This window comes from Pristis pectinata, chromosome 4 (assembly GCF_009764475.1).
Source record: "Pristis pectinata isolate sPriPec2 chromosome 4, sPriPec2.1.pri, whole genome shotgun sequence".
Taxonomy (NCBI): domain Eukaryota; kingdom Metazoa; phylum Chordata; class Chondrichthyes; order Rhinopristiformes; family Pristidae; genus Pristis; species Pristis pectinata.
The window spans coordinates 76222258-76247411 of record NC_067408.1 but is presented as its reverse complement, the minus strand read 5'-3'; the positions used below and the strand labels follow the sequence as shown (position 1 = coordinate 76247411).

General features: G+C 41.4%; 1 protein-coding gene across 2 annotated transcripts; it reads right to left on the bottom strand.

Annotated features, from left to right (window-relative positions):
* Positions 1–549: 549 nt before the first annotated feature.
* LOC127569188 (superoxide dismutase [Cu-Zn]-like) lies at positions 550–18244 on the bottom strand. 2 transcript variants are annotated; one of them, XM_052013584.1, is made up of 5 exons: positions 18147–18244; positions 16973–17066; positions 7365–7434; positions 4447–4564; positions 550–675 (listed from the first exon to the last, which is right to left on the bottom strand). In XM_052013584.1, exons 1-5 carry the CDS (start codon positions 18231–18233, stop codon positions 565–567), a joined length of 480 nt encoding a protein of 159 aa, XP_051869544.1. In that variant the 5' UTR covers positions 18234–18244; the 3' UTR covers positions 550–564. The 2 variants fall into 2 exon arrangements, with proteins under 2 accessions (XP_051869544.1, XP_051869545.1); XM_052013585.1 differs by lacking the exon at positions 550–675 and adding an exon at positions 1387–1517.
* Positions 18245–25154: the final 6910 nt, after the last annotated feature.

Sequence of the window (25154 nt, the reverse complement as noted above, 5' to 3'; positions counted from 1 at the left end):
ATGGAGATAGAGTATCAGCCATAATTATATTGAATGGCAGAGCAGCAGACTCAAGGAGCTGAATGGCTTACTCTTTTTTTACATTTTCTATGTTAAATGTGCCCTGCTGGATTTAAGGATCTGTAGATATGTATGCCAAGATCCCTCCACACTTTTCAACATTCTCCCATTTATTGTAAAAAAAAAGTAATAAATTATTTAAATTTGATTAAAGAATATTGGCCTTTAATGCTCCAGAAAGTCTTATGTTTTGTTTTACTCTTCTAACCAAAATTAATCACTATATGATGGTCACACAGCAGTGACATATATGACAAAAATATAATCAAAATCAATTGAAGATCAAATAATATGTATATTTGACAGTATACAAAACTATAAAATATACAATTTTGACAATGCATTTTACAGTGAAGTGAAAGAGTTGCAATACAAATTCAATCTTTACAAAGACTAGTTTCAGAAAGTTAAACGGAATTTTTAGGGAGTTGTATGCTTACATGGGCAGCTGGATTAATTTTATTATTCAGTATTACTCATTTGAATTATGTGCCTCATGTTCACTTATTTGTTAGCAATTCCAATTATGCCCCAGGCTAAACCTTTTCCAGCATTTCCTCCAATAACACTTTCGTCATTTTCACCTTTACCCAGGTCATCTTCGTTTTCAGTAACCTTCAAGAAAGAAAAGGAGTTAATTCTGTATCTGCAAATAGAAACGCCAATATTTCTAAAAATTACTGTAATCAAAATATCCTCTTCATTCTTAACAGTTAATTTATTTTTTCCCAGCTTACCAACACGTTTTTGACAAAAATCAATTCACCAACATACAAAATATATTTTCAAATCTTTTGACACTCTGGCTTAAATAGCTAGTTAATCATGATTTCAATTTACTTTCACATGCAATAGGATAGAGAAGGAAACGGGAATTGCATCTTTGCATCCAAAATATAGCAGGAACAACAAACCACCCAGAATGAATCAACAAATCACTCAAGTGTCCCACATGCACAGCACAGAATGTGTTAAGAACCTTTGATGGAAGTCACATGATGTGTGCATGTTCAGGGGGTGGTCACATTTTTGTTTGATAAACAGCTTGTTCTTCATGAGTGGAGCCTTCAGCACTACTTCTGCAGTCCATCACTTCCAGAGCCTTCAGGAAGCCCATGATCTCCGGAAATCCATATGCATACCCTGCCTGTTCTTTCAACAGAGAAGAATAGTTCTTCTGATTAAAGAGATTCCAGTACTGTGCTCCAATATGGCAAACATCAACAGTGGTTCATTGGGATCACCCAGAGGCTGAGAAATACAGGGCCATTGTGGCATTCACCTTCAAGAACCAACAAGACAGAAGTGAAGCTTTGCTGAGAAAGTGGCAGATCTTAGTAGTCACGAGCTTGGTATCTACTTGACCATTAAGGGATGATCTAATGGTTGGATCCTGGAAGACTTAGTAGATAGGTCCTCTGAGACACAGACTTCACACCTTTGTCCTATATTCTCCTCTGAGAAAGAGAAATTGCATTCAGATCTTCTCCTCTTGCTACTGATCTTACCAGATGCACAGAACAACAGCCACTTTACTGGCTGTTCTGTGATAATGATACCTTACCTTACTGGGAAATTCTGTTACTGGTATAAGTCTGAAGTGTTACTCCATATAATACTGAAATGAGAATGTTAGTGGAATTAATCATTATTGTGTTATGTATAAAAAAAAATTGTTGTTGGCTTCTATGGTGGCAGCCTTGCATGTACCTCTGTCCTCCTTGTTGTCAGGAACCAGGTTCACGGCTCAGCCCTCCACTGGTGCTCAAGCAGTAATGAAGCTGTTAAATGATCTTGTCATTGCATGGCTCAGGTTAAAGCAAGTCATTGCAGCAATCTGCACTGGCTGCCTGTGATGGAGGTGTCAGGTGGGCTAGGGAGAGCATTATTTCTGCTCAGTACAAAGATGCATAACTCCAGGCTGCATCCTGGCCCTAACAATTGTTGCTTGCCAGTGAGCCTGTGACTGTACAGAAATCCCCAGGCTGTGGAGATCTGTGCTGCCAAACAAAGATGTGGCCATAATACCTTCTATCACATCCAACAGAAGGCAATGAGAGAGACTGCGGGATCTGGACAATCTGTCAATACAGCTGCTGCTAGTTTACAGCAATGTCTATGCAGATTGCACAGGTCAGGGTGCACCCCAGTACCAAACCTCAGCAGCTGCATCACTTCCCTAACCCACCTGACACTGGACCTCACAGGCAGGTTTTGGGTATTGGCTCAGTGTGTAATGAATTGCAAAGGCATTTGCCAATGTGATCACTGCCTCATTGCAGCGAGAATGCCATTGGAGGAAGGGAGTTAGCATATCAACATGCAACCCGAGTGGATGTTTTTTTTCCAATATAGCTGTGGGTGTTCAGACTCCAGGACTGAGCACTACAATAAATGAGTGCTCAGCAGGACAGCATTAAGCAGGGTACCAGTGCACAAGCTTTCCAGCAAATTATACCCTAACAAACCTGTGAGCAATTCCTTTAAAGTATCCAGATATAGAACTTCGGCCTGAAGTTCAGATACACCTTCCTACTCATACTGTGAGTGGGTGTATATACATTGCTGAACTTGATAGACTCAACCTGCAGTTATCATTGTACAAGAATTGATGTAGCTACTGTGCATTTTAATGTACTTCAAGCCTGCACATAATCATGCAATTCAATGTTACAAGTATAGCAGAATGCATTATAATGTTGTCATCATGAAGTTGCACATAAATAAGGACCCATAATGCATAAAGTAAAAGTACCGTGCAATCATTTTACTAGGATGATGCATTAACCTCATGCAGAACTTTGGTCAGCCAATTCAGGATTGTGTCAGCTTTGGAACAGTGCATTAGCACTCTCACTCAAATAAGAACTAAAAGATTTGTTAATTTGAGAGATACAAGCACAAAAATCTTGGCAGACATTTTAGATCAGTCATGAAGTACTACATTGTCAGAGGCACTATTTTTCAGATGAAGTATTCACTTAAGGCCCCATCTACCCTCTCAGTTTAAGTAAAGATCCCACAGCACTTCTGAATAGGTGCCCGGGAGTGGGGTGGGGATGGTGCAGACAGAAGTTATCCTGATATCTTGAACAATATTTATTCCTCAAACTTCTATTCATCACCAAATTATTTTACATAAGTCACTACATTTTGAAAATGCTTCATTAACTATCATGCACCAGAGGCTGTGTTGTCTCTGTATGAATCTGAGGCTTTTGTTTTCACACACACTACTGTGAATAGTTCTGGTCTCCATATTATAAGGATTCAGAAGCACACAAATTTGGAAAAAAACTAGAATAATATCAGAGATTATCAGAAAAGATCAAATTGGTTGCAGTTTTGTTCCATAAAAGAGGAGTGATCAGTACAGGGTACTAAGGTTCTGAAAGGAGAAGACTTTTCTAGCATTTCTAGAATAGGAACCTTACCTATATGATAGTTGCTATTAATTCTGATAGGGATTTCTGAAGAATTTTATTCTCTAAAGTAAGTAGAGCATGGAACTCACTACCACAAACTGAGGCAAGCAACATTAGTAGATTAAAGTAGTAGTAGTTAGCCAAGTACACAAGGACAAAAAATTATAGGAGGAATATTTTGACAGGATCAAAAATAAAGGTGGTTAGGAAGAGGCTCATGTGGAGGATTAACACGAGCATGGACTGTTGGATTTGAACAGCCTGTTTCTGTGCTGTGAATACTATGCTGAAGAAATTAACTTTTGGTCACTTATCCCATTATTTCCTGGAAGTTCTCCTTGTTTCTGCATTGGATCCATTAAAGTTATTCAACTGGATGTACAAGCAACTATCAACACCTGTTTAGCACCCAGCAAATCAAGACAAATTTCTCCCCCACATTATTTATACAATGTAATACAAGATAACAAACTTTAAGACTGTTGAGTGATAAATATTTAACCACAAAATATAATTGCTTGTGATTCATTTAGCTTTCAAAATGGAGTTAGATAACCGTCAGAGCAAGACTCAATATTATGAGCACGTTTCTGAACTAACAAAACTGAGAGGCCAGGTATGTTGCTTGTGGACAGCAACTGAACAGTAGAAACAACCATGTTGAACTGGAACAGTCCAATGAGGTCCAAGAAAGATTTTGTTATGCTTTCTGTTAATATTTTTGATAGTGACATGGAACTTGTGTTTGGATAGATCTAACATTATTTGCAGAGAAGGAAACTAATGAGCCAAAATTTTCCCGCTCATCCAAATAGGCGATCCTTCTTCACCAGGTAAGTTAGCTTCAATGAAAGTTTAATTAAGAAACTCAGAAATGCACAATTAAGTTTTTATTTCAACTTGAACGAGTCCCTTGTGCAGTCCAACATTAAAGATCACAGTAACACAAGAAAATATTTACCACCAAAGTGCGTCCAATTACTGAATAATTTCCTGCCAAACGAAGGAGTCGATCATGCATTTCAAACTTCGCAACTCCATCATCATTAGCTTCAATGTTACCCAGGTCACCAACATGCCTACAACAAAATTGAAGATATTAAATGTTAATAATTATTACAAAGAGACAAATGATAAACAAACAGCACATCCACAATATAGTAATACAGTACATTTCATATAAAGAAATATAGGAGTGATTAGTAGATAAGTTAAAGCAATCCAAACCTGCTCCATCATATTTGCAGGCAATGCATGCTTCATTCCAACCACAAGCTGCATCAGAGATTTTCCTTATGTCACTCAATTTTTTTTTCCCCTAGTGACGGCTTGTCCTTGACCTTTTTACTAAAAAGAACAGCCTCCCACTATTCACCCTGATCCCACAGTATCATGGCAGAACTTAGAGGATATTCCTGCGGGAACGTCCATTGGGGCTATTAGGAAGAACTTACAGAGGAGGTGATCACTTTCATGGAATTTTACTCTAGGCGTCCAAATACTCAGCAGGAATCAGATGAGCAAATATGTAGAGAGATTACTGATAGCTACAGGAATAAGGTTGTAATAGTAAATGATTTTTAACTTCCCTCATATTGACCGAGACTGCGATAGTGCTAAGGGATTAGCTGGGCAAAGCTTGTTAAGTGTGTCCAGAAAAGTTCTCAAGCAATATGCAAATAGCCCTACCAGAGAGGGGGCAACACTTGACCTCCTCTTGGGAAATGAGGCTGGGTAAGTGACTGAAGTGTTGAAGGGGGAGCACTTTTGAACCAGTGACCATAATTCTACTAGTTTTAAATAGTTATGGAAAAAGACTGAACAGGTCCACAAGTTAAAGTCCTTAATTGGGACAAGGCTAATTTTCATGGCATTGGACAGGAACTTGCAAAGGTTGATTGGGAGAGGTTGTTGGAAGGTAAAGGGACGTCTGGCTCATGGGAGCTTTTAAAAAGTGAGATAGGGAGAGTTCAGGGCCAACCTGTTCCTATTAGAGTGAAGGGCAAGGTTAGCCATTTCCACTGCCCTACCCATTCCCACACCAACCTGTCTGTCTTCAACCTCCTCCACCGCCAGGGTGAGGCCAAATGCAAACTAGAGAAATGGCACCTCATATTCTTCCTGGGTAGTCTACAATCCATTGGCATGAACACTGAATTCTCCAATTTCAGGTAACCCACACCCCCTCTGTTCCTTTCCCTCTCCTCCTGATCCACCCAGGTCCTCTCACACACCCCTTCTTTTGAACCCCTCATGCCCCCCCACCCCACAGCTTCCCAGTTTCTTTCCCCTCCCCCACCCCTAGTCTGCCTATCATCCACACACTTGGTCCCCCATCCCCTCCCCTTCCGCCAAGCATTCTTCCCTTATCTGGTTCCATACCACTCTCCTTTCTCATCAGATTCCATAATCTGCAACGCTTTGTTGTCTCCACTACCATGTCCCAGCCTCTGTCATTATCTCCACCCCTCCCTCCCCCACCCAGCTCCATTTGCCCATCAATCCCTCCTCACCTGGATCCACCTATTGCTTGCCAGCTCCTTCCTCACCTCTCCACCTCACCTCTTTATACTGGCCATTTCCCCTTTACACTTTCAGTCCTGTGCATGGTCTCAACTTGAAATATCTACCTCGTTATGATCTTGCGCCTTATTATCTACACTTTCTCTGTAGCTGTTACACTTTATTCTGCATTCTGTTATTGTTTTACCTTGTACTACCTCAATGCACTGAGTAATGAATTGATCTGTATAAATGGTATGCAAGACAAGCTTTTCACTGTACCTCTGTACATATGACAATAATAAACCAATTCCAATATCAACTATCCCTTTGCCTCCACAGATGCTACTTGATCTGCTGAGCACCTCCAGCAGGTTGGTTTTTTTTTGCTCCACATTCCAGTTCTCCAGACTCAATGAGGCTTGTTGCAGTTACAATTTAGCAGGAAGTTGCAGGTGAACTCCAAGTCCAAGAATCTAGGCAAGGGACAATGACAGATTTGATAGATGGCAAACTTGGGCATAGGGCATCACCATCTGCCAAAGCAATTCTGCAAGTTCAGCATGCTGCTGGTGTTGAGACAACTCCAGGAATAAACAGTGTTGGCCCATGGGCAAACAACTTATGATCTTGAGGGAACACAAATCTGCTCCCAATTAATGAGCTGTTCAGCCCTCTGTGCAACAAGAGAATGTGTAAGGCACTATATTTAATTCAAAGAATTTTAACATACAGGGAAATAGGCCACAAGCAAGACAATTTTAATTGTTCACCTTCCCAATTTCTACTGGAGGGGTGGGGTCCATTAAAAAAAATCCCTTGTCTTTTAGATTTGAAGCTGAATGCAAGGTCAGTCAGATACCATACATTTATTTCAAGAGTAGGAGAGTTGTGTTAGCCAACATAAAAAGTCCATTGTAAATACAAGCTTTTATCCATGTACAGAACAATTAAGGAAGATACATTGAAGCAATAAACATAATAATTGGACAGAGATTTTGTTTGAACAAATACTTTAGAATAACTTTTTGGCAGGGAAGGGATGGGGGAATGGCATGAAAAACCTTTGAACTACACCTTAAAGCCAATCATTTTGTTTTGCACATGTTTAATTAAGATCCTAAATACAAAATAACCAAAATGATTCTTTTTATAATAAATGTACTTCTAAAAAGAACTATACAACCAGCATGAATACAACATGAAGTGACAAATAATCTGATTAAAAGCTGTTATCCAAAGCTTATTATCTGAAAGCACTTACAAAAAAGTTGGCTACTCCACTTCATTTTTTTTTTGCATTCTACTGATTTACTTACACACTAAATAAAGCATATTAATTGCAGTGCTCGTTATTAACACAGATGCAAACCTCACCTCTCATCATCTTGTGGTCCACCGTGTTTTTTCTCACAGGGATTATAATGCACTCCTGAACTAGTGTAGCCTGAAATAATTTGCACAATGACTTTGTATTAAGTTTTACAGTACAGAAATGTCTGCTTTGTTGTTCTTGTCTCGAGTCAACAATTCACTTTTGGCACTTTGGTTTATAGATTTGCTTAATTTTAATAGAAAAAGAGATAAAAAAATTATATATGGTGTTTTAACACATTTCAATCAATTCCAAATGCCCAGATTGGTAGATTAATAGCCCATTGTTCCGACACAGAAAGGAATATTCTCTACTTATTTTCCCTATCAGGGGCATAAATTTATAAACCAACTTTAATTTAACAGAATAAATTAAATTAGGTAATAATTTAATTAATAAACTATTTACTAAAAAGGACAAGGCAATGTATTGCCACTCCAGTATGTGGGATCTCCAGTATGTTACCTGAACTTTTTGCTGCAGGAGCAGCAACATATCTTAGATTAAGTGCTTTAGAAATAGCATCCAGACAGGCACAGGAGGATGCGATCACAAGCGAGGCAGGAACACATTAATGCTCCATCCCACTCCAACTCTGATCTATCTTTGGCCACTTAAAATGTTCCAACGAAGCCTAATGAAAGCTCCAGGAGCAGCATCTCCTCTTCCAAACAGATACTCCACACTAAATTCAACAATTTCAGATAATCAGCCTTTCCACTTAACTAAAAACTTGCCAGTTTAAATGAAAGGTCATCAATCTTTCCAGCGACCAGAGAGCGGAGAGTGCCGGAAATTAACGAGGAGCGATTTTTTTTCTTCTTTCTAGCGCTCAGGATAGCAGCGAGTGACTGCGCAGGCGCGTGACGTCACTCGGCAGCGCGCGGGCGATTTAAATAGCAGACCAACATATCTAGCGGGCAGCGTCGGAGCGGGCAGCTGAGTGAGAGGGAGCAGATTGGGTTAGGCTTTGGCTCAACGGGCTTCGGCGAGAGCGGGAAAGAGGTGAGACTAATAGAGAGGGGGTAAGTTATTAGTTTATTTGTTGAACTCAGTGGTATTCAGCAAGATGCATCTAGGGTTGGTCTTATGTTTGGAGTGTCAGATGTGGGGACCCTGGGAGACTACCAGACTCCCCGATAACTACATCTGCGCAAAGTGCACCGAGATGCGGTTCCTCAAGGAACGGATTGAGAGTCTGGAGCTGCAGCTCGATGACCTTCGGTTGGTTAGGGAGACCGAGCAGGAAATAGATAGGAGTTATAAAGAGCTTGTAGACAGCACCTCTGTGGCGGTCCCCCTCAAAAACCGATATCTCATTTTAGATTCGGTTGGAGAGGATGGCCTGATAGAGGAAGACCTCAGCAACCGGGACCTTGGCACCGTGCCTGGTACTGTGGTCCAGCGGAGGAAGCGAAATGCAGTGGTTATTGGGGATTCTATAGTAAGGGGTACGGATAGCAGATTCTGCGATAGCGACAATGAGTCTCGGATGGTGTGTTGCCTCCCTGGTGCCAGGGTACGGGATATCACGGACCGGGTCCAGAATATTCTGAGGGGAGAGGGTGAGCAGCCAGAAGTCTTGGTACATGTAGGTAACAATAACATAAGTAGAAAAAGAGAAGAGGTCCTGAAGGAGGAATACAAGGCATTGGGGAGAAGGTTGAGAAGTAGGACCTCAAGGGTAGTAATCTCAGGATTACTACCTGTGCCATGTGTCAATGATAGGAAGAATAGAAAGCTCTGGCAGATGAATGCGTGGCTGAGTGACTGGTGCAGGGGGCAGGGCTTCAGATTTTTGGATAATTGGGACCTTTTTTGGGGGAGGCATGACCTATTCGCTAAGGATGGGTTGCACCTAAACTCCAGAGGTTCCAATATCTTGGCGGAAATGTTTGATTTAGTTGTAGGGGAGGGTTTAAACTGATCTGGCAGGGGGATGGAAACCAGGATGTTAGGTTACAAGATGCTAAGGTAAAGGAGGGAGTTTATAGAAACAAGTCCAATGAGGATGGCAAGAAGGACAGGCAAGTGAGAAGTCAGGATAATTTGCTGAATAATAGAAGTACAACAAGTCAGGATGTTAGGATACAGAATGTTAGGATAGGGGATGAGGTATATAGCAACATGTCTAAGGTAGTATGTAGTGAAGATGGTAAGAAGGATAGACAGGTGGAAAGCCAGGATAATCTGCTGAACAATAGAAGTACAACAAAATTAATAACAGATACCGGACTAAACGTACTGTATTTAAATGCACGTAGCATTAGGAATAAAGTAGATGACCTAGTGGCACAACTACAGGTTAATAAATATGACATTGTGGCAATCACCGAGTCATGGCTTTATGACGGATGTGATTGGGAACTGAATGTCCAGGGGTACACAGTGTATAGGAAGGATAGGCGGGTAGGCAGAGGGGGAGGTGTGGCCATGATGGTTAGTAGTGATATAAAATCGATAGAAAGGAAGGATATTGGGTCAGAGGAGGTGGAATCCTTGTGGGTGGAGCTAAGGAATAGCAAGGGTAAAAGGACAATAGTAGCAGTCATATATAGGCCCCCTAATAGCAGTCAGCAAGTGGACGATAAGTTGCAGTTTGAGATAGAAAAAGCATGCCAGAGTGACAATGTGAAGATAATTATGGGGGATTTTAACATGAAGGTGGACTGGGAAATCCAGAATGGCGGTAGTACTCAGGAGAGGGAGTTTGTGGAATGTCTAAGGGATGTTTTTCTAGAGCAACTTGTTGAAGAGCCCACCAGGGGATTGGCTGTTTTGGATTGGGTGCTGTGTAATGAACCAGAGGTGATTAGGGAACTAAAGGTAAAGGAACCACTGGGAACCAGTGATCACAATATGACTGAGTTCAGTTTCAAGTTTGAGAAGGAGAAACTGATAACTGGTGTATCGATATTTCAGTGGAACAAAGGAAATTACAATGGTATGAGAGAGGAGTTGGCCCTAATTGATTGGAAGAGTAAGCTGGCTGGAGGGACGGCAGAGGAGAAATGGAAGGAATTTCTACAGGAAATAAGGAAATTGCAGGATAGATATATTCCAAGAAAAAAGAAGGTTTTTAATGGAAAAAAGGCACAAATGTGGATAACAGGAGAGGTGAAGGCTAAAATAAAAGCAAAAGGGGCGGCGTACAAAGAAGCAAAAATTAGTGGGAAAACAGAAGACTGGGAAGCTTTTAAAAACCTGCAGAGAGAAACTAAGAAGGTCATTAGGAAAGAAAAGATGAATTATGAAAGGAAGTTGGCGGATAACATTCGAAAGGATACTAAGAGTTTTTTTTAAATACATAAGGTGTAAAAGAGAGACACGGGTTGATATAGGACCAATTGATAACGGTGCAGGAGCTATTATAATGGACGATAGAGAGATGGCAGAGGAATTGAATGAATATTTTGCATCGGTCTTCACCGTGGAGGACATCAGCAATGTGCCGGTTAGTCAGGAGTCTCACGAAATGGAATTGAGTTCAGTTAAGATTACTAGGGAGAAGGTGCTAGGAAAACTAAATGGACTAAAGACTGATAAGTCTCCTGGACCGGATGAGGTGCATTCCCGGGTTCTGAAGGAGGTGGCCTTAGAGATAGCGGAGGCATTGGCCATTATTTTCCAGAAATCGATAGATTCCAGCGTGGTTCCGGAGGACTGGAGGGTCGCAAATGTAGTTCCGTTGTATAAGAAAGGTGGGAGGCAGCATAAAGGAAATTACAGACCTATTAGTCTGACGTCAGTGGTGGGAAAGTTATTGGAATCTATCCTCAAAGACGGGGTTACGGAATACCTAGAGGCGCAGGGCAGGATAGGTCCTAGCCAACATGGTTTTGTGAAGGGAAGATCCTGCCTGACCAACCTATTGGAGTTTTTTGAAGAAATCACAGGTAAGGTGGATAAGGGAGAGGCAAGTAGATGTTGTGTATTTAGACTTTCAAAAGGCCTTTGATAAGGTGCCTCACAAGAGACTGATTAATAAGATGAGAGGTCATGGAATTACGGGTAGGATAACAGAATGGGTGGAGCATTGGCTGGTTGACAGGAAGCAAAGAGTGGAAATAAAAGGATCTCGTTCTGGTTGGTTACCGGTTACTAGTGGTGTGCCACAGGGGTCGGTGTTGGGACCGCTCCTTTTTACCTTGTACATTAATGACTTGGATGATGGAATAAATGGTTTTGTGGCTAAGTTTGCAGATGACACCAAGATAGGCGGAGGAGTAGGGAGTATTGAAGAGATAGGAAGGTTGCAGAGGGACCTAGACAGTTTAGGAGAATGGGCAAGGAAATGGCAGATGAGATTCAATGTAGGGAAATGTGCAGTTGTACACTTTGGAAGCAGAAATAAGCGGGCAGATTATTATCTAGGAGGAGAGAAAATCCAAAGCACGGAAGTACAAAAGGACTTGGGGGTACTCGTGCAGGATACCTTAAAGGTTAACCACCAGGTCGGATCGGTGGTAAAGAGAGCGAATGCTATGTTGGCATTCATTTCGAGAGGTATAGTGTATAAAAGTAAGGAAGTGTTAATGAGGCTCTACGGGGTACTAGTGAGGCCTCATTTGGAATATTGTGCGCCGTTTTGGGCCCCACATCTTAGGAAGGATGTGTTGACGTTGGAGAGGATTCAGAGGAGATTTACGAGGATGATTCCAGGAATGAGAGGGCTTACGTATGAGGAGCGTTTGTCGGCTCTTGGACTGTACTTGCTGGAGTACAGAAGAATGAGAGGGGACCTCATAGCGACATTTAAAATATTGATAGGAAAGGACAGAGTAAATGTGGCTAGGCTGTTTCCCTTGGTGGGTGAGTCCAGGACCAGAGGGCACAATCTTAGAATTAGAGGGTACAGTTTCAAAACAGAGATGAGGAAAAATTTCTTTAGCCAGAGGGTGGTGAATTTGTGGAACTCCTTGCCACGTTCAGCAGTGGAAGCCAGATCAGTGGGGGCGTTCAAGGAGGAGATAGATAGATATCTAAATAGTCAGGATATCAAGGGATATGGGGATAAGGCCGGTAATTGGGATTAGAATAGTTTTTTTTTTCTTCTTCTTCTTCCCCCATTCCCCATTTCTCATTTCTATTTCCCTTTCCTTGGAGCTGACTCAATGGGCCGAATGGCCTGCTTCTGCTCCCTTGTCTTGTGATCTTGTGAATTTGTAACATTAACACTTTTCTCTCGCTATCGATGATACTTGATTTGACAAGTATCTCCAGAATTCTTATATTTCAGACTTCCAGCACCACAAGTGTGTTGTGGCACTGTTCTCATTCAATCCCTGATTTACACTTCTTCCAGACAGTCAGCTGCACCACCTTGTCACAACAAATGCCATCATCACAGGTCATTCAGCTTTCAGCCTAATCTTCCTACTTCTCTGTAACTTTAAACATGTTTGATTCCTAACTTTTCAGTTCTTCTGAAATGTCATCGATCTAAAGCATTAACTTTTTCTCTCTACTGTCCAACCTGTCAAGTATTGTATTTTCTGTTTTTATTTCACATTTTTAAATGTGCAGTTTTATTTATCAACCAGCATTTATGAATTACATATCACCTCTAATGTCATTTAAATAACACCATGCTTTTCTATTCTTTCTACCAAATGAATAACCTCACATTTCCACACATTATTCTCTATTAGCCTTTCTCCACTTAACCTGTTTCTATCCCTATGTGTCCTCATCCCAACTTACCTTCCCATGATCTTGCATTGTATCACCCATATGTCAAATTCCATCTCTCACCAACTCCATTGCTTGTCTCACATATTGCTTACTCCATTTTCATACATCCCCACAAGTTATCCAGCATCAATATTTATCAATCAGGATTCACACCTATCCTGTACTCCTCTAAACCCTCATTTACCACTACTCTAAAACTCAAATCCATCTTTCACAGGTCGCACATAATGCAAAAAAATACACATAATCTATTCTGACACTTTTTCTATTACATGAGACACTGACATACAAGTCAAGTGACAAGAAACCAGTAGGTAATGGCCTCTTCCACCTTCAGACTGTCACCTACAGGAAAACCACAGGGCAAGTAGGATGACATGCAAGTTGAACATCACACCACTGACCTCATAAAACAGAGGAACTAAAGTGGGATTATGCAAGTTAGGACACAGTCTTCTACTCCAACCTACGATTGGGTCTTTGGATTGATCAGTATCTGCTACCAGTTTGTACAGGCCTCATAAACTGACAATTGATACCATGTTCTTTGGCAACTGGCTCGACTTATCCTTTGTATCCTTCACCAACTACCCAAAGGTGCTGGGAGTCTGGTTTGGAGGGCATGTGGCAAGAATTGGCTAGAACAGATAGCCAAGGTGAAACAGAAATGGGGAATGTGGGAACAGCATCATCATGTGCAAGGTGCCTTCAATGTTACCTCACATGGCGCAGGTGTGGCCCATACTTTGCTTCTGTGCTATGGCAGTCACCCAAACCTTCTTCCATTTCTGCTGGAGAGAAGAATGGATCACATCTGTCAGTTTGTGACATATAAGTGTTCAGAGAAAGGAGGGAGAAACATACCCAACATATGCCTCATATTAATGATCACCTTTATGTGGCTGCATCAAGCTGTATGAGAATTGGAGTACTCATACACCAAATGTCACTATCTGTGAAGTTCTACTTGTCCCTGGTACTGTGAAGGACGAACCTGTCCTCATTGCCACAATATTCCATTTGATTGGAACTTGACCTGTTCTTCACAGAAAAGTTTCTTCAGAGAAACACCTTTAACCACAAGTCCATCAGGCAGCAGCCAACACAAAATGTCTTGGAAACACTGTGGGAGAAGGACAATGTGGATCCTGTGGAATGGTTTCCCGAGTAGACTGTCAAAGTCAAAGTCTGCCTCACTGCCAGAAGTCACAAACAAGCACCAAGATCTCACTTAGCTGGCAGCAAAAGGGGCCCTCCCTGTCAGGTCCTTCTTGCACAGCCAGAATCTCACTCCCACTACAGACTCACCTTGAGAAAGCTACATGAGGTTGAGTCAATCACCTCCTTGTTGACTGCATTTGTCAAGGTCTGGAAAATGATGCAATGATCCTTGTCGAGGTTTGCCCTCACAGCTGCGCAACAGAGGTTTCTGATCTACGGCTGTTCTCAGGGACAAATTGATACAAACTACAGCTGGAGGAACATCAACTCATTCTGTCCAAAACTTGGTCTTCCAGTATAAAGAGACATCTGCAAGAGAATGCTGCCAACTGACACACTTCAAGGTGCAGGAGTATATGCTGAGGGACACAATAAAGTTCAGTGCAACCATCACAAAGGGCCGTGGGGTAGGACAACAGTCTAGGGTCCTGCCACCACTGGACACTGAGGGGCTGGGCTCTGTCTAATCATCTCTCAAATACTTCATAGGTGCATTGTTTGAGGAAACACGAGTGGCATTGACACATTTTATGAGAATGTATTGAACTGACGGTCCAATGAATGCAGAGAAAGATGTGTACATATTGCATTTACTGTGTATATATTATGAATAAAGTAGGAAACAAGAACAACTCCAACTGCTTACCACCTCCATGGGGACAGGACAGTGTGGTGTTCACTGTTCCTGTGGCTGAGAGATAAAACAGAACCAATTAAAAGGGTGGGATTGCTGATATCCTTATCCTGCATTCCCCACCCATCCCAAAACTACTTCCAGTTTATAAATTACTGATAATACAAGCTTACCTCCTCCCCGCTTAACAGGCCTATCATTGTGCCTGTCACCACATGATCAAGAACCACAGCTGAGCAACAAGAGAAAAGCAGTATTCCTTAACTATCAGTTCAGACACTAAGACTGAGGGCTTGTGATGAATTATTGGGTATGAGTACTCAGCTTGCTGCTAAAGCACTTTCCCCAGATTGAATATTGTAAAAATCCAGAACAATGACTTTATATTGCATTCATCAATTGCAGTCAAGAAGATGCTGAGATGATCCACAACACCAGCAAAGAAAGAAAGTAATGTAGTTAAAAGGGGTAATATCTTACTTCTATTCATTCATGGGATTTAAGTGCCATGTTCAAGGTCAGCATTTTCCCCCAACTACCCTCAAGGTGAAGGGTGGGGAAATGCCTTCTCAAATCTATGCAGACCATGCATGAAGGTACTCCCACAATGCTGTAGGGTAATGAATTTCAAGATTTTGACCCATTGACAATAAAGCAACTCAAATATATTTCCAAGAAGGTGCAAGATCTGTAAGTGAAACTGTGCCTGTGCTTCTTGGTTGTAAAAGTCACTGTTTGGCAGATGCTGATGAAGCTTCAGCACATGTGTCATGTGCTGAGCCGCAATCACCCAGTGAAGGAATTACATCATACTTTTCATGTGCCTTGTAGACTGAGGGCTTTGCAGAGGCAGAATTTGAGTCACTCACTGCAAAGTACACTTGTAGCCAAAGCAATTATTCATCCAGATGAAACATGTTTGTGGTCAATTGTGACTTCCTTAGTCTAGATAGAGAAGGACGACTGCTCCTGGAAAAATCCTTTGTGAATAGGGGTGCTTAATGCTCTTCTCCCATTCCTTTCAACTTTATTACTTTTTTTTATTCAGTTTTTTTAATTTATGCATTTGCCACCAAAAAACGCCAGCATTTGTTGCCCACTTCTTAAACTGTGTAGCTTGCCTTGTCATTTCAGGGGAGAGTTAAGTGTAATGCTCTGAAGTCATATAATCGGCCTGACCAGGTAAGGGTGGCAGATTCCTTTCTCCAATGAACATTACTGAGCCACAGTAACTGACCATTCCTGATATTTGCCTTTTAATTCTAGATGTATTTAATTAATTGAATTTAAATTTCCCATATCTCCAAATTACTTCTGCAGGCTGCTGCACTACTTGTCTGGTAATTTACTCATTATGCTACCACACGCTGTCATTGTAAGCCAGGTCTTTGCCCCTCTCCTTCTCCTGTTGAAGAGGAGACCAGGTGGTTCAGTGACTAGTAGAAATTCAGGTTAAACAATATCTTCACCCACAGAACTCTCTCAATATTTCTCAAACCCTAATGTTACCCAAAGATAACACCCGGAAAAATACATACAACCAATTCTCTTTCTCAATAAGTTATCAACAAACCTGGCAGGAAATGATGATCCCTTTCAATAGCATAAATGTGCAGTTCTTCTGTTGCAAAGGAGCAGATGCTCCATTACTGCATTATCCATGACATAGACTTAATCACTGAAATCCAATTTGGTAGTGTTGATGCCAAATTAACATTACATGTGGATGTTACAATCTCATGTTCTGTCTATCTTACTTCTGTGATGCACAAACAACACACAACTCTTACCAATAAATATGGGCACATGATCAACAGACACTGTAGAGTCCAATTTAGTAGCCACAATATTTTAACATTACAGAGAACAAACTTAGTTTCAAGCAAGAGATGAACCCCCACTAAAAATTATAGTTCGCAAAAACTGAAGAAGCCTTTTTCACTACAATTACAAGGTTGAAAAGTCTATTGTTCAGATTTACCTTGCAAGCATTAGCACATTGGTGAGTATAAGTTTAAAAAAATGCAAATACGATCTATGATATTACGGCACAATACATACCAGTAGAAACATTTCCCAATGCTGAAATATAAAGACCATGCTTTCCTGGTTTCAGTCCCTCAATGGTCCCTTTTATGAGCACTTCTTCAGTTTCCTACAAAATAATATTTTCATGTTCAAGTAATTAAATTCTTGAATTCTTATATTGAAAAGCCAGTTTAATTCAGGGATGTGTTGTGCGCTGGAGCACGAAGACCAAGACATTAACATTGGTCTTTTCCACTGTTTAATTGGAAGAAATGTCTGTTCATCCATTCTTGGATATTGAACAATCAGTACAATGATCTTTCATTTGATTCATTAAAGCAGGCTAGTGGAAGCCAATACTGCTGAGGGTGGCATAAAGATGAGAAATAAGACAGATTGGGATAGATCCTATGTGGAGAGGCGGGGCAGGTTCACCAGAGAAACCCTATGGTCATGGAATGATAAGTCATTATAGGTGCTTCTATGGCAAACACCATCATTGACCAAATGTTGGGCCAATTTGCCTTCAGGTTTTGAAGTAGAATTTGCAGTTATCAGTAAATCTGGTACTGAGATCAGAAAGCTGAGTACTTACAAGAAACAACCTTCAGAGTGAAAAATCAGGGGTGGAGAAAAAGCTGGTTGTGTCACTTATAATAAGGTATGTCAAACAAAGTGGTTTCTGGCCGATTCCCCAACAAACCCACACCCTTGCAGGACTCCAGCATCAAACTGGCGGACAGCAGCTAATTTATCAGCTTCCAATTTCCCGCATCCAGCCCGTTCTGCCCATGTCTCCCTGCAAAATCCCGTTTAACAGATTTCAATCAGCGATGGGAGCCCTGCAACAAGTCACCACCCTCGCCGCTGGCACACCTGGCTCCACCCATCACTGGGGGGGGGGCGCTTCTGGCACACCTGGCCTCACCCATCATCGCGAGGACGCCATCACGTGCCCACGGAACCGTTAGGTAGGGAGAAAATCCCGCGCGCTACTCAAAAAAAAATCACATTTATATCCTCCTGACGCCAGAAACATGATTCATCTAAGATTTTTATTTCAGGAGTTTCTGGAAATTAATAATGACCATTCTGTGGTTTGTCATTTAAACACTGTCGACAATTAGGACGAAGAAACGTTCCCGTGTCAACAACTTGTACATCCCTCCCGAAGATCAACCCTCGTTAAATTGAACCCGCTACTTACATCCCATTCGAAAGTGACGATCCCTTGGACAGAACTTTCCTGTTCTGCTTCTTCGCCCCTCATGAAACAAGTGCCGGTCGCTATCATGGTTTAACCAGCAACGCCCGCCCACACCGACTGAACTGACGGCACTGGGCATGCGCCTGCCCGCACAGACTGAACTGACGGCACTGAGCATGCGCCTGACCGCGCCTCCCACCCCCATCTCCCACGCGGAAACGGAGGCACAAGAGCCAATTCGAAGCCGTGAGGTGCGACGGTCACAGGCGATGCTTAAAAATAGGAAAAGCACAGAAATATTTGTAAATTGCATGGCTAATTGCACGTGTTCACTCTGTATCTTGACCTATCTTTGCAAACGTCAATGTTATACACTAGGGAATAAGCACATGGTGATAGACAATAGATTCCCGAGCATTTCTCAGCGCGGTGCCCATGGTCTCCCAAGTTCCTGGCACAACATGGACTTTGCAGACAATCTCCTGGATATTAAGATTTCTCTGCCCACAGACAAGAAGCTGAAGGAACTCACAATACGATCAAGCACAGTACGTAGAGGGCAATGGACAGTCGTCCCATCCCCCCACCCCCCATATACCCAGCAGCTCAGGCAGCAATTGTGGAGAAAGAACAGGATTAACATTTTGGGTTGATTACCTTTCATCAGCTGTGTTTTTCTGCAGATACTGCCTGACTTGCTGAGCATTTCCAACATTTTCCATACTTGTTTGCACTTTCCTGTAATTCCAGACAATGAAAATCACAACAAAGTAAGCATTTTTCAGTATATTTCTTGAAGTCCCAGTTTGATCCTGGGATGCTCTGAAATTTGACATAGCTGTATCAGTCTGACGAATGCCCAACCTGATCGTAATAACAGATCCAGAAGAATCTATGAAATAAAGGAAGTTTTTCATGACCTGAGACCAATATCTGAATTGATAAATGCAATACTTTGAATGGAGTCTTTCCATTTGATTACTATTTCACTTCCTCTGCAAAATCCACATAGTAAAAGATCTAACCACACCAAACTGAACCTGAGTTAAACCTAAACCTAAAGCAGCACTCTGGGATGGGAACTTTATACAGAATTTATCTATTTACCATTAATATACATAGCCAATTACTATTCACAGATGCTTCCCCTCGATGCCTCTATGCATTATTCTACCTAATAATTTTGTATTTCCATTCCTAATGTCTAGAACTAAAGTTATGGCTGGTTTACCATCAATGGCTATAGTCTCTTGGCTGTGAAGCAGCCTTCCTCACTCATCTTCTGTGACTGAAGGTCTACATATAGATCTTCCACATGGGCAACCTGACATTGGAGCCTGTAAATAACCCTACCGTGGCTGAGCAGGGGCCTTGTATGTCCAGAAGCTCCCTCCAGCCTTTCAATGGATTTTAAAAAGCCCATCTATCTAGTCTCCTGAGATCCACATGACTACAAGATGTGATATACCACTGCTCTGCTCTTGCTCCAACAGGACCTTGTACCTAGAACATGAAAAATTACCTTTCATTAGATTGGTCAAGATTTTCCTGCAGAAACAAGAATACTGTCTTCTACATCCTGGGTTGTTCATGGTGGGTTTCTTATTCTTATATTTGTTTATCTAGGTTTTTAACACACTACTGCTGAAGACAATTGGCCAATTTAACAGGATCATGCTCCAGATCTTTCCTGGATCTGTTAAGGAATCAGATTGTGATTTCAATGAATACACTGAACCATATCCACTTTGTTGTACCCTTGCTTGGTAAATATGCTACCAGAAAAGCTCCTTGGCCACTCCAAGGTTACAGGCACTAGCACCAACCACTGTAAATGGGCTTCTTTGATATCACCAAAGCCTTTGAGTCCATCAGTCAGCATGACCATGAAACACCATCCTCATATTCAGATGTCCACAGAAATTTGTCTCGATCTTATACTTGCCCCATGACAGCATACAAGCCACGTCATTAACCAATAAGTCTACAACCCAACCATTCTCAGTAAAGGTAGGCGTCAAGCAAAACTGTGATATTGCACCAATCCTTCTCTCAATCTTTTGTGCTGCAATGTTGCATCTCATCTCCAACAAAATTTCTGTTGTATTGAAGCTAATCTTCAGAACTAAGATGAAGCTATTCAATTTGCAGCAACTACAGTCCAGAACCAAAGCTACTAATGCATTGAAACATGCTCAGAAGCCAAGCTTCATGCCATTATTGATGTTCCACCAAGGTATATGACAGGATGGACTGTACACTCCCCTGTTCCAATCTGCCCAGCTACACCACACTCCCCCCAACAATAAAGGTTCATGTGAGACACTGGAAAATGTGGACCACTTCCCATATCTCAGAAGCAACTCTTGAAATAAAGGCAGACATCAATGATGAAAATCTTCACTGCATTCGATATGCCAGCCTTTGATCAGATAAATAAAAAAAAGCATTGATAGATTAAGACATCAGACCTAGTACAAAACTTGTGGTCTACTGGGAGTGATGATCCTAGACTACCTTCAGCATCTCAAAGCACTGAAAAAATACCATAAATGCTGTTTGTGCAAAATCCTCCAAATTCATTGAGAGGATAATCAAACCAACCTCAGCGTCCTCTCCTAGGCAAACATCATCAGGATTGAGGCCCTAATTACACTCAGTTGCTACAGAGGCCAAGCCATGTCATTTACATTCAGAACACCAGTCTCCAAAAGCAGACACTCCATTCCAAGTTCTGTCAATGGGAATAGAGCACTAGATAGAACCATTCAAAGGCTTCTCAAAAAAGTGTAATATCCACATTTATTCCTGGGAATCTCTGGTCCATGACCACTCAAATTGGAAAAGGAATACTTGGGATGAACATAAGAACATAAGAAATAGGAGCAGGAGTTGGCCATCTGGCCCGTCAAACCTGCTCTGCCATTCAATAAGATCATGGATGATCTGGCCGTGGACTCAGCTCCACCTACCTGCCTTTTCCCCATAACCCTTAATTACCCTACTATGCAAGAATCTACCTAACTGTGTCTTAAATATATTTAATGAGGTAGCCTCATTTGGATGAGGCAGAGAACTCCGCAGATTCATTACTTTCTGGGAAAAGCGGTTCCTCCTTGTCTCCATCCTAAATCTACTCCCCCGAATCTTGAGGCTATGTCCCCTAGTTCTTGTCTTACCTACCAGTGGAAACAACTTTACTGCCTTTATCTTATCTATCCCTTTCATAATTTTATATGTTTCTATAAGATCCCCTCTCATTCTTCTGAATTTCATTGAGTATAGTCCCAGGTGACTCAATCTCTCCTCATAGGCTAACCTCCTCATCTCCAGAATCAATCAGGTGAACCTCCTCTGGACTGCCTCCAAAGCCAGTATATCTTTCCTCAAGTAAGGAGACCAGAACTGCACGCAGTACTCCAGGTGAGGCCTCACCAGTACCCTGTACAGTTCCAGCATAATCTCCCTGCTCTTAAATTCAATCCCTCTGGCAATGAAGGCTAACATTCCATTTGCTTTCTTGGTAACCTGTTGCACCTGCAAACCAAGCTTTTGTAATTCATGCACAAGCGCTCCCAAGTCCCTCTGCAAAACAGTATGCTTCAATCTTTCACCATTTTTAAATAATAATCTGATCTTCTATTTTTCCTTCCAAAGTGGATGACCTCACATTTACCAACATTGTACTCCATGTGCCAAGCCCTCGCCCACTTACTTAACACATCAATATCTCTCTGCAGACTCTCCGCATCCTCTGCACAACTTGCTTTTCCACTCAATTTAGTGTCATCAGCAAACTTAGATACGTTACATTCCGTCCCCTCTTCCAAATCGTTTATGCATATCGTGAACAGTTGCGGGTCCAGCACAGACCCCTGCAGCACCCCACTGATTGCCAACCAGAGAAACACCCATTTATCCCAACTCTCTGCCTTCTGTTGGTTAACCAATCATCTATCCATGCTAATACATTACCTCCAACTCCACGTGTCCTTATCTTATGGATAAATCTTTTATGCAGCACCTTATTGAACACCTTCTGGAAATCAAAGTATATAATATGCAGCTGTTCCTCTCAATCCACTGCGCTCATTATATCCTCAAAGAACGCCAACCAGGACCTGCCCTTCCTGAATCCACGCTGTATCTGCCTGATGGAACCACTTCCATCCAGATGTCTTGCTATTTTTTCCTTAATGATAGCTTCAAGCATTTTCCCAACTATAGATGTTAACCTAACTGGCTGATAGTTAGCTGCCTTTTGCCTACATTTGTTTTTAAACAGTGGCGTGACATTCGCAGACTTGCAATCCGCTGGGACTTGCCCAGAGTCCAGAGAATTTTGGTAAATTATCACAAATGCCTCTACTGTAACTTCCGCCATTTCTTTCAGTACCCTGGGATCAGGGGACTTGTCTACCTAAAGGCCCACTAATTTGCTCAGCACTACATCTTTAGTGATAGCAATTGTATCGAGGTCCTCACCTCCCACCACATCCACAACATCTCTCTTTGGCATTTTAGACGTGTCCTCCACCATGAAGACCGACACAAAATAGTCATTCAAAACCTTGGCCATTTCCACATTACCCAATATTAATTCCCCCTTCCCATCTTCCAATGGGTCTATGGTCACTTTAGCTACCCTTTTCCGCTTTATATAATTATACAAGCGTTTACTATCTGTTTTTATATTTTGTGTAAGTTCACTTTCATAATCTATCTTCCCTTTCATTATCGATTGCTTAGAGGTTCTTTGTTGCTTTTTAAAGTTTTCCCAGACAAACTTCCAGTTTCCCACTACTCTCGGCAACTTTGTATGCATGAGCTTTTAGTTTAATGCCTTCTTTTATTTCCTTAGTTAGCTAAGGCTGGCTCTCCCTACCCTTACTGTCCTTGTTTTTAACTGGAATATACCTTTGTTGAGCACTGTGAAAAATCTTTGAAAGTCTTCCACTGTTCCTCAACTGTCCCACCATATAGCCTGTGTTCCAGTCTATGCTAGCCAACTCCTCCCTCATGCCATTGTAGTCTCCCTTGTTTAGGCATAATACACTGGTTTTAGATCGAACTATTGCACCCTCCATTTACAGTATATGAGAAATTCAATCATACTGTGATCAGTCTTTCCAAGAGGATCCCTAACTACAAGATTATTAATTTTACCTGTCTCATTGCACAGGACCAGATCTAAGATAGCATTTTCCCTTGTAGGTTCACTAACATGCTGTTCAAGAAAGCTATCATGGATGCATTCTATGAAGTCCTCCTCAAGACTGCCTCGACCAACTTGATTCGTCCAATCTATGTGCAAGTTAAAGTCCCCCATGACAACGTTCCATCTGTACATGCATCAGATATTTCTTGGTTTATTGCCTGTGCCACTGTAATGTTATTATTTGGTGGCTGATAGACAACTCCCACCAGTGATGTTTTTTCCCTTTACTATTCCTAATCTCTACCCAGATAGGGTCAACATTCTGCTCCTTAGATCTTATATCATCTCTATCACCCTGACCTCATCCTGAACTAAGAGCACTACTCCACCTCCCTTACCTTCCTGCCTATCCTTCCGCATTACCTGATACCCTTGGATATTTAATTCCCAATCATCTCCACCCTGCAACCAGTTTCTGTAATGGCCACTAAACCATATCCCTTATGCCACAAGTTCACTGACCTTGTTTTGAATACTACGGACATTCAGATAAAGTGCCCTTACACTCATTGTCCTTTTAGATGGTATTGAAAACATGTAAAAAAGACTGACAACAACACCTTGGAATAAATTGCAACACAGAAGTTCAATGCAATAATCTTGACAGATGAGATAATATCATGTTTCCCTTGAGAGTGTGGGTAAAGATCTTGCCCCAGCAATTGCAAATTTCACTTGCAGCCAACCTGGTAAACTGTAGCCTTTGAAGGTGCTCTGCCTCTGGGATATTCAAAGATTCTCCATGCCTAGTGTCACACCAACCTGACTTCAACAAACAATGATGCCTAATCTCCCTTCTTTTCTAAATGGCCTCCTTCACACCATCCTTTGGAAATATCAAACACAAAAGGGAGGCCAAAGCAGAACCCTCAATGTATGGAAATGAATGGTTCCTTTTTATCTAACAATGAGGTATTCTTAATGCACTGAAGTTAAAAAGGTTGATCAACTCTTAGTATAGAAAGTTTATTATGTTTGTTCTCCAAGTTGTTTTACTGTACTTTCCACACCTATGACTTAAAATGTGTAGCCTTCATTATATGAGAAGCCACTTGATAAAAGGTTGACCCGTGCATAATAACAGCAAAAGCAAAAATAGGTTGTTCATTCATGGGATGTGGATCACTGGCAAAGCTAGTATTCACTGCCTCTTCCTAATTGCCCCTTGAAATGAGTGACTAGGCCATTTCAGCAGAAAGTTAAGAGACACATATAAGCTAGATCAGATAAACAAAATGATCCATCCCTGAATGACATTGGTAAATCTAACGTTTTTACAATCCTGAGGTTTCATGGTCATAATTATTGATTCTAGTTTTTATCAGTTTCAGATTAATTTAATTAACTCAATTTAAGTTCCTTAACTACAGAGTTGGGATTCAAACTTAAGTCAATCAATAGTCCAGGACCCGAGCTATTAGTTGATTATGTTAATCAATCTGCTATCAACCCCACAAATCACACCTGTCCTGGATCTGCACTGGAACACCATTTCAAGTCAGAGCCATGGAGTCATACAGCACAGAAACAGGTCCTTTGGCTCACCAAGCATGTGCCGATCATTAAGTACCCATCCACACCAATCCCATTTTTACTCTTCCACATTCCCATCAACTCCCCTCAGATTTGACCACTCACCTAATTACTAGGAACAATTTACAGTGACTAATTAATCTCCCAACCCTCACATCTTTTGGATATGGAAGGAAACTGAAGCACCAGGAGGATACCGCATTGTCACAGGGAGAGCTTGTAAGTTCTGTACAAATAACACTGGAGGTCAGAATTAA